The sequence below is a fragment of the Prenolepis imparis genome, unplaced genomic scaffold, assembly GCF_030444845.1.
Source record: "Prenolepis imparis isolate NDT839.2.m4 unplaced genomic scaffold, iyPreImpa1.0 SCAF_10, whole genome shotgun sequence".
Taxonomy (NCBI): domain Eukaryota; kingdom Metazoa; phylum Arthropoda; class Insecta; order Hymenoptera; family Formicidae; genus Prenolepis; species Prenolepis imparis.
The window spans coordinates 8,933,041-8,943,890 of record NW_028141168.1 but is presented as its reverse complement, the minus strand read 5'-3'; the positions used below and the strand labels follow the sequence as shown (position 1 = coordinate 8,943,890).

General features: G+C 33.6%; 1 protein-coding gene and 1 pseudogene across 1 annotated transcript; both read left to right on the top strand.

Moving 5' to 3' along the window:
- The first annotated feature begins 879 nt into the window (after window positions 1-879).
- LOC145941498 (sperm-tail PG-rich repeat-containing protein 2) lies at window positions 880-4,985 on the top strand. The gene is made up of 8 exons (XM_083047606.1): window positions 880-1,053; window positions 1,176-1,295; window positions 1,374-1,521; window positions 1,595-1,833; window positions 3,331-3,484; window positions 3,568-3,686; window positions 4,397-4,451; window positions 4,909-4,985. The coding sequence occupies exons 1-8, from the start codon at window positions 880-882 to the stop codon at window positions 4,983-4,985; spliced, it is 1,086 nt and encodes a 361-aa protein (XP_082903732.1).
- Window positions 4,986-6,609: 1,624 nt separating this feature from the next.
- On the top strand, window positions 6,610-8,453 carry LOC145941497 (myrosinase 1-like; annotated as a pseudogene).
- The last annotated feature ends 2,397 nt before the right edge of the window (window positions 8,454-10,850 follow it).

Here is a 10,850-nt window from a genome sequence, read left to right as displayed (position 1 = left end):
TGCTCGATATCGGCATGTATATATGTACATTCGACATTCTATGAGATTCAATAATTTACAAGGTGGTGTCATCGATTACACCGATGTTAGATTTAAAGAAAAGGTGTATGAAGGTCCAAGTCCAACAGAGTACACTTTGCCGGATGATTTGTTCAAGAAAACATGTCGAAAAATAAGATCTCATCCTGGCACTTTGCGTGGTCCCGCAGGCAAAGTATAAAATATATTTCGTTTTTATATAAAATTAAATATTTTCCTTTCCATGACAGTAATATATATGTATTATATGTAAATAATATACGTATCAGTATATTTTTTTCAATATTTAACGTGTGTGAGCATTTAATATTTTATAGAGAAGATTGTTTTTTTATTTATTTTTTTTTATTTGTTATTAATTTGTCAACGTTTGTATTAAATTATTAATGTTGTATAATGCTGTATCACATAATGTTACAAGATATATAATTAATTAGTTGTTTTTGCTTAAAAAAAAATATTTTTTTTTATATATATAAATGATTGCACATGTGCTCAGTTTCATGTACATTTAAATATTTTTATTTTTACTTGTAATATATTCATCGTATCTATTTGTTACATTTAGCTATGGCTTGTTCGTCCTCCGCGGATGTTTATGTATTCAACAGGCCTATCTATTCCTTCGAAACGTGACATCGGCGGATACGACTACGATGAACACGGGGTGTTTATGAAAAATTCGGTCATCGAGCATAAACCGACCGATTTTTACGATGTTCCTCGAGGGGTATGAAAATATTGTGCCTTCTGCTTTATAAAAGATCTTGCGAACGATTATTTATACCGTAGGAGACAAACTTTACTACTTTGAAATACAAAGGAAACTTTTGGAGCAGAATGAAGGGTAGAGATGACGAACGGACTTTCGTGACACCGGGTCCTGGGGACTATGAGCACGAGACAAAGAAAAGTCTCGCCCAAATACACAACGAGAGAACTAGGGAAGCGAAAAGAGCCGCCGCTAAGCAGCCGCGTTTCTTGGAAGCTTTGTACCAACAAAAATTACGCCAAGTAATTTTAAGAACATGCTTTGTAACTTTCGCGCAGTCACCGGTTCTTTCGCGAAAACTTCGAGCCGGGAAACTTTTTTTATACTTGTGAATCGTCTCATGAAAATCTGCTTTTCCATAAAGAACTTTCCGGCTCCCAATCATTACGACCTATCGAAAAGCGTGTTTGATAAATACAAACGTATTCCATGTAAGTGTGACCGACATATAAAAAAGCCTCTACTTTTCAACCAAACAGCAAAGGTTCATTTTTATTATTTCTTCTCATGTGTATGTTTTTCGATAATAATTATACAAAAAGGACTTATTTCTTTATTTTAGAGATTCGAAAAAAATTTGGAATCGGATACACCTGGACCTGGAGAATATGAAGTCGCAACTCAACAAATTTGTTACGGTTCTATTCTACATGCACCTTTTGGCACATTCAGTGCTCGTTTCAAGAGAATTGTTGATGTGACGACACCAGGTATATATTATGTAAATAAATGTTAATACTCACGCATCAAATTCGTGATAAATTACATGGATTTGCATTGTAGGACCTGCGAATTACCACACAGAAGTCGGAAATTTAAGTTTTGAGTCTGCAAAGCGTTTTAAGAATAAGTATGAAAAGATGTTCGATTATCTAAAGTTTTACAAAACACTGACATTATTAAGCAGTGATGATGAATGTACCTTAACCGATGAATGCGAAGTAACAGATGAGGAAAAATGTTCAGTATATCATGCAGTCTTTAAATCAAGAGTGGAGAGATTTCCAAAAATTCGCAAAAATGTGAGTATATTATACAAAAGTTATATACATATAAATTAAATAGAAACTAGTTTTGTAATCTTATATATAACTTACTCGATTATACAAATAACAATTCTGAAAACTAAAAAACATATAAAACATAATATGTTAGCAATAATTTGCATAAATTGATAAGATTGGTTTAACAAAGTATTAGCTATAAAATCATATAGTAAATAACTCGTATATTTCTTGAAACTATTATTATAATATCCACAATTTTCAATTATTAAAAAATTCTGTCTTCCTGTATGAACAAACTTATATTTAGACTACTTAAAAAGTAAGAGATTAATTATATTTTTTGTTTATATAATACAATATGAGATTCACAAAATAATGAGAAGACTAAAAAAAAAAATGAATGAAATAATAAATTAAAATAAGCAAAAGAATAACATATCTATTATAATAACATATTCAATGGATTATTGTAAAACAAAATAGTGATGAGTGCTGCTATAAATAGAGTAATAGAGCAATCGAAATTACTTGCGCAACGCTAACAAGACGGCGAGAAACTCGGGCTAGTAGTCACGGTAAGTCTGTGGTCGGACGTCCGAAGATTCTTTCGGCTCGCTCAGGAATCTGTGGGCTCGGTGGACTCGAGTAATCCTGGAAACGCAAGGTAATCAGGAGACCCGGAGACGAAATTAATGGCAGTGGATCGGACCGATGCATCTGTACCCGGGGCGATTCGGGGCTAGGATCCAATCTGGCCGTTAATCGAGAGCGTTGGGACGAGATTCGATGCCGCAGCTGGTAGATAGACCAGGATAGAACCGTCAGTACGACTTGCTGCTGATTCCGCTTGTGTTCGATGAGTTCGTGTAGGTTCGATTAGCTGATGGCGTCTCACTTAAACAATTGAAACGGTGCAAAACTGTAAACGCAGTTTGATGCGGCTGCATGTTTCGCGTTGGTAAACTAATGCGGTTATTAACTAGTCGTGTCAATTCTTTGTCGAAATAAATCATTTTATGATAACTTGAGTGGTTATCAATGAGCATCTTTCTTTTCGTTGGACCTGTCAACAGCGGCGTACCAATCCTGGAAGCTGTATTTGCATAACGTAGGAAAGGAAAGAGTAGAGACTGTACGCCGGAAATGACATTTTGCTGTGCTCTGCAGGTCATTTCCACGTAGAGGCGCGTGGCCAGAGAAATCACTTCCGGCTCGCTGAGCCGGAAATTCGAGCCAATCCCTGCTTGGTGTCTCTGTCTCTGTAATGCGAATTGCGGATTGCCGGAAACATCGGCGCTTAGATTTGTGTCGAATCGACGTCCACCCTAAGTGATTAAATTATGAAGGAAGCGGAGTTTTCCCCTCTTATTATTTCACAATCTTTTAATTTTATCGAACAGGATTTTTGAATTTTCTATCTTAGGACTTGTAAAAATAATTCTAATGTAAAAAAAAAATTGTAAATCAGTATTAAAAAATTTTCTATGGATTAAACTCGTTTAATTTTCATAGGATGACGTACCGGATCCGGGTGCTTACGAAGTTTTATCAGCCTTCAAGGCTAATCGTGATAGATGCGATTTCCTTTGCCGACGATTAATTTCACCCTTCGGATCACGTGCCTGTCGGTTTCCGATGACATTAAAAGGCGATTTCCATGTACCAGGTATAAAGTAAAGTAAATAAAATAAAAAAAATTATCAGGGAAACCTTTTCATTTTTTTTTTTTTTTTTATTATGCATACATAGGTCCAGCGCATTATAATATTAGCGGAGATATATCAAAGAATGTAAAGCATGGCGTGATATGTTATGCACCTCGTGAAAGAAAGGAAGATATCAAAGGACCAGGACCATTGCATTATCACGTAAGCTTTATTGTTTTACAACTTAATAAATAATCGATGATATATTTTATTAAATACTCATTGTGTGTCAATATTCTATTTCTATTTCTGTATAAGTTTTGTATCAAATAAAAATTGTAATTAGCTATATATAATTACTTATAGAGAATATTAAAAATGTAAAAAATTATAATTAACTTTTTTATATATATATACATCGCAAAAGAATTATGCGATACACATTTGAACGCATATCAGTATGCATACACGATTATCCTTTAATCACATTATTTCTGATGGATTCTGCATTAGTTTAATCTCGAGAAATTATACTTAATGACATACGAGTGATTGCCTTCGATCGGCTTCAGTCTTTAATCTTCCGACTCGCAAAAGCATTCGATAGTATTTACTTAGTTGTAACATGGCAGGATATTGCGTGCTCGTAGCATATGAGAGTAATACCGGATGCTTCAGATGGTGATGTATGAGGTACAGCTATGAGATGGCTGGCATCCTGCATTATTCCGTCTGTTGTATTTTTGCCATATCCGTGTGTAGAGTGTACAAAGTGGCTTCATAAATCGCAGATATATTAGAAAACGCAACTTAACTATTATAAATATTATATATGACTTCAAAAAAATATTTATAATTAAACATTAATTATTATTTAATGAAAAACCAATTAGGAATATACATATTTAATTAATTAATGATTTGCAACATAGATACATCCATACATTGCATCATCCGTTCTGAAGAAATCTTTTAATGTCACTTTGGGTAAATCGAAAAACATGAATGTTATTAACGAGATTCAAACTCCGTGGCACTATCGACGATCGAAGAAAGTTCTCCATTTTTTCTCTGTACCTCCCAAGAGATATCAACATTGTACCACTGTCTGATTTTGACTGATTATAAATTAATATATCTTATGCACTCTCAAACATATAATTACAAATATAATTATTAAAAAATATATACATATATAATATTAATCTTTTATAATATTTTTTCCATATATCCTTTAGAAATATTTGTACTTTTGACTTGTAACCGAATCATTCTTACAGTTAATAAATTATTTAATTTTCTAGTACTGTCAGTTTCTGTAAATTATTTACGTTCATGGAAAATATAATACACAATATAATATAATATAAAAATATAAAAATTTCATAAATATTCAAACAAGGAAAAAGATTGTAGTGCAATACATTTCTTTTCATACTTTCAGGGAAGATCGCAGCTAACAATAAGATCAATACTGCGAAAGTGGGAAATCGATGGCAAAAGATGTTCACTGAACTGTAACAGTCAAATGTAATGACGCGTAAGGAAAGGCAAATGTTTTTCAAATATAAGATCATGCAACTGGAAAGACTACGGCCATACTTATTACCCATAATATCAAGGATAAAATGAAATTTAACGTTCTTTGATGTGTGTATAATAAACCAATGCGGTAATATCGGAAAGAGAAATAAAAATATTATTAAGAATAGGCATTTTGTTATCTTCAATATGTTATGTTTAATTCTATATTATATACCTTTAAAATTATATGTATTATATACTTTTTAAAATATGTATTTTTGTATTAAGAAGAAAATACATAAAATTGATTATATTACCAAAATACTTCGATTTTCTTGCATAACATATCAGGCATGTACAATATTAATTGAGCTTCAGAACATTATGTAATTACATATTAGTAATAACTTGATAATTATTTACGCATATATATTTTTGCATTTTTAGTTTGTAGAAAACTTGTCTATGCATTGCATTCAATATTTTAAAAAAATAAAGATTTATTAAAGAAATATTAAAGTGCTTTTTTTATATTACATTTTTATATTACGTTATTTCAAGAATACTATATCATCTGGAATAACAAACCAAATGTAATATTTGAATATCATTTCTCTTCAACTGAAGTAAAATACATAAATTTTCTTGCCAATAATAAATTTGCAGATAGTTTCCATTTCGGGGTAGCTACTTCGGCATACCAATGTGAGGGCGCATGGAATGTAACGGGTATGACATGAATGAATATAATCAAATTTTAATTAAAATTTTTAAAAAAGTTTAGAGTGTTTCCATTACTATGCTAAAAGTCAAATATAACTTTAGCGTTAGTCTGACAAACTGTAAATTTTTCGGATCGAATTAATGGCGAGACTTCTAGCGATTTTTATCATACGTATGCAAAAGATATCCAGCCAGCAAGTAGTTTAAAAATAAATCAATAATTAGAATATTATAAAATGTAATTATAATTTTATAATAATTTAGCTATCTAATTCAGATAACAGCTTTTGTTTGCATAATAATTTGGTTTGTATCTGAGCCGAATTCATCGAAATTCGATAGTTAGCTATATTGCAGAAAGAGCGCATAAATTTTACAATAATTGGCTCACGTATCCGATATTCAATCAGTCAAACTAGTGATTATCTGAAGATCACAAAGACTATAATAGATTACAATAGCAATATAGAGAAAATTCGGAGTAGTTACGGCTACTTATCAAATTAAAGAATCATGGAATGTCAGTGGTAAATACTGCGCATAATTCTTAATTAAAAATATTCAATCGTCACAGTGCGTGAAATTATTTTGCTTTGAATAACATATTAACAATATAAAAAAATATGAAATTAAATTAACATAAAGCATATTAGTCTGATCGATAATATATGTATAGTTATGTATATTAATATACACGTATTATAATATACATATGTCTATAGACACTAATGTATTAAAAGTATAGTATAGACCAAAAGTATTAAAAGTAAAACTGAAATTTTAATGCACTTTTACTCCATATAAATTGCTGCATATGTTTCGATAACACATAATCAATACTGTTTCGAATTGTAATTAGTAATTTATAGGCGAAGAGCAATCCATTTGGGATTACATGATGCACGTGAATCCAATTATCAACCAAAGTAATGCTGATATGGTGGTTAACACGTCTCACGTATATATACAGAGGATATTAAACTAGCGGAAAATCTTGAAATAAGTAAAATATTGATAAAACGTAACACGTAAACACTATATTTGTGATTAAAACAGGTATCTCTTTATATCTTAATATTGTAATTAAAAAATACTTTATTTTGATCTCTTTATTTATAACTGTTAAAGAAAGTTATTAAAATATTCATTGTACATTTTATTTATAGTACAATTTATATACAATATCGTTATCCTGATCGAAAATTCTATCGGATAGTTATTTCAAAAAACGAAAATGTCATTCTTTATTCCAATTACTTCATCAACGAGATACTTGTAAATGGAATGCAATCTATAGTCATAATATTTTATCGGAATCTTCCATATACTTTGCAACAATTGGGTGGTTGGATTAATTCGTTATTAGAATAATGTATCCTGAATAATGTTAAAGAGTATAAATATTTTAATTTTACATATGTTATAGAATATACAAATTTTAAATCATATTACAAGGAAGATATTTTATTTCCAAAAAGCATGCAAGTTGGTATGCGGGGATATTATGACATATGATGCTTAGGCGTCATCTAAGAAGTTTACTCATTTGCTGTCTAAAATGTTTAAGATATCCTTGTCACGGACAAGAATTTTGCCGCATGACTTCGTAAACTTCATTAACAAGGATGCTATAGGACACTATAATATTGTCATTAATGAATTTATAGCAAATGCATGACACCTATGATTACCATGTTTGATTGGACTCAATTTACAACTTTTGAAAGGATATACAAATCCTATACTAGTAAAATTCCAAGATTATGCTAGAATAATATTTAAAACCTTCGCGCGGAGATGGAGTATATACAGTGTAAACACACAAGTAAAAGGAAGAAAACTTGATTCCATATTTTTCAAAACTTTGTAATCTTGAAAACAAGTGTGTGATTTTACGTATATGCTACAAAATAATAGAAGATTATTACATTTCATAACATATTTTATAAAATTTTACAATTTTTTAGATGTATATCGCTCTTTCTATATGCTCATTCTAACTCTGCTTTTAGATGAAATTTTGGGTTACCATAAACGAGGCGAACTTGATGGCGCACTCTGACCGCAGTACGCATATAGCGGCAATTAATCAATCTGGCATTGCAGATTATCTTTGCGGTCATTATATGCTATTAGCACGCGAAAGTGTATAATATGTATAATGAAAATTTTCGCCAGTCACAAAATGGTATGCATTACCAACATGTATAATAACGGCAGGACTTGTTATATTCAAGCTGCTACAAAAGTTCGAGTCGCGAACTTTTTTTTATTTTAAAATCTAAAAATTCTTTTTGCAACGTATCAAAAGCGCGCTTTCACGCAATCGGCGACAGGAAAAGTTGAAATAATTCAATTTTATACGTGGATGGAAACTGCAAAATGATGATTCACAAACTGATATTTACGGACAGAGAAGAGGCCTCCGCAGTAGTACAATGGCTCACCCATTCAATTTTTAGCAAAAGCGGCGAACTGATGAGAAATCAAATAGACTTCAAAAGTCTCTTTCAAGAGGACTTTCTTTCGTTCGCGACTGCCTTATTTCACGGACAAAGAAGTGCAACTTATCAAGGGTTCCGCCGATTTCCTCCGAAATTAATTTTGACAGAGAATTTAAAATACATGCAGCAGAAGTTATTTGTCAAGGAAAAGAAAAGGTATTTGTCAAACGTTGATACTGCATTTCTTTCGGAAAACAAAAATATTAGTAATACACGTATTGAGATAACAAGCTATTAATTATTACGAAAAATTAGAGATCAAATTTCATACGTCACATATATATATAATGCGCAAGGATAATTCTTGTAAAATAATTTAATTGCAGATTACAACGTCGGTTCGCAGTGATATAGTGTCGACTTTTAATATTTTAAGACGAGCCAAAAATTCACTTCTTGTATATTTCCATAGTACCATCGAAAATGGTCGCTGAGATTTTTAAAACATGAGTTATACATTCGACAATAGAACCAACAGAAATGATTTCTGTCATTAGAAATAGAATAGAAATAGAATATGAAGAAATATTATATGCATGTAAAATAAACATGAATGTAAAATAGATGTGCACAAATATAATGGCGCATATAATCTGTTTAAAGAGGACTTGATATTATACGAAAAAAATCTAAGTAATTAAAATAAAAGTTTCACTTGTGTCATATATTGCTAAAAGTCTACTCTTGCGTAAAATACATTGCGTAAATTTTTATAAATCCACAATTATTAAATGGACTTGACTGTGCGTTTCCTACGTCAGCGTCAAAGTGTGTGCATAAATCGATAAGTCTTTCCCCCCGAGGTAATTCGCGTTATAACTGACGCTTTGTGCGCGATTAAAATGGCACTCACGCGAATTCAGGCAACGCCCGTGGTACGACAGGGACGCGACACCGATGACAAGGAGCCGCGTAGGCAACGACCCGCTAATTTCCTCGCCAAATCGTCACGCACGGCTTGCGTCTGGGAAGCAATTCCGCAGATTCTTGCCTGCGAGGAATGTCGCCTTTGATCGTCTCTTGCGAATGTCACTCTAACAAGAAACGACGGATGCGGCGGATAACTCCGCAACGGCGTATCCGCGCGGGTCCGACCTTTTAATGCCGCCGGGATAAGCCCTTTGAAACGTCGCTCTACTCATGCTGGTTCGATGCAAAGGAAACGACATTTGTCACAAGTCACCGGAAGCACGGTAATACTGATCATCGCCCGACGACGACGACGTTCGACGGGCGGAAATAGAGCTACCGCTTTAACATATCCTGCGACACAGTTATTGCTCAGTTACGTGCATAAAATGAAGAAACGTGCTGTATCGCTAAAGTTTCATCGTGTACATTTAAAAGCGACTTTCTGAAATTTCATATTTTTAGAAAAATATTCGTGTGAAGAGAAAAGGCATTGAAAAAAATCTATACCCATGTATATATAATATACGTATGCACTACTTACACAATAATTGTTTTATATTAATAGATTATATATATAATGGCGCTACGGGCGATCAATTATTTCGATAAAACACGATCTGATATTATGCGAATCGTGAGCTCGTGTAATATGATGAGGGTGTATGTCTTCACCGTCTATGCAAGCATCTATACTTGGGCACACGTCGAAACGGTGAACGCGCGATTCGACATTTTCGGCAATGTCGAGCATCGGGCGCTTAGTTAATCGGTACATTTTGGGTCTGGCGTTGATAATGTGGCCGTACGCGAGACTGGCAACGAGGGCGACATTACCGTCGCATCCCCACGTCGGACAGGACCGAGGGTATCAATCAGTGGTACATGAAAGGGGCGCGGTTCGGCCACGTCCGTCCTCCGATCTCGTATTGTCTGCCAAGGACAGATAGACAGCGCGTCGACATTCCGACGTATCTCTGTCCGATGACGCTTCTGTTACTGAAAGTGTCACGCTACTTTGTTCTAGTGTCTGCCATGTAAGTGTCTCCTCGATGTACGGCGATGCTATTGTGCCACTTGCAGCTTTGTTGGTTTACAACTAGGTGAGAGAATGGAACGACAAAAGACTGTACATTTGCGTGTCGTTGCATAGCGCCGTATCTTGTCAGGCTTTGAAATAATATGAAATGCAACCAGATAACAGCATTTAATGAATAATTTAGATTTCAAGACTACTTGAAAGTTATAAAAGAATACTTGCAATAATAAATCGCGAAATCTTTTCATTTGAGAGCGTAAAAAAAGCGCTAGAATTACATGTAAAATAATGTTACTAAAATAAGTAACCGTAATTTTTTTTCACAGTTAAAGTTTTTCTCCAAGAAAAGTAATATTTTTTCCTTGAACGTAAAACAAAAGGCTCGCGTTCATTCTTAGTAAGTGAAGAATGGCTGGCGAAGCGTGGACCTTTCTCCTTCGAGGCGACCCCCTCGAAAATACCCCGAGTGTACCCCAAAGACAAAGGGTTCTTCCGCACGGCTGTCTCACTTTTTCGCGATTCACGCAGTCGCTCGCAAAAAGCCATTGTTTGCGCGTATGATGACGATGTCTGCAAAAGTCACCATAGGGGTAGGCAGGGAGAGGACTATCCCGCTAGAAAGGATGTGACGTTGTCTCTTTGACTTTACTGGCACTTTGCTCGGAAATGGCAGCCCCACCGGTGCAT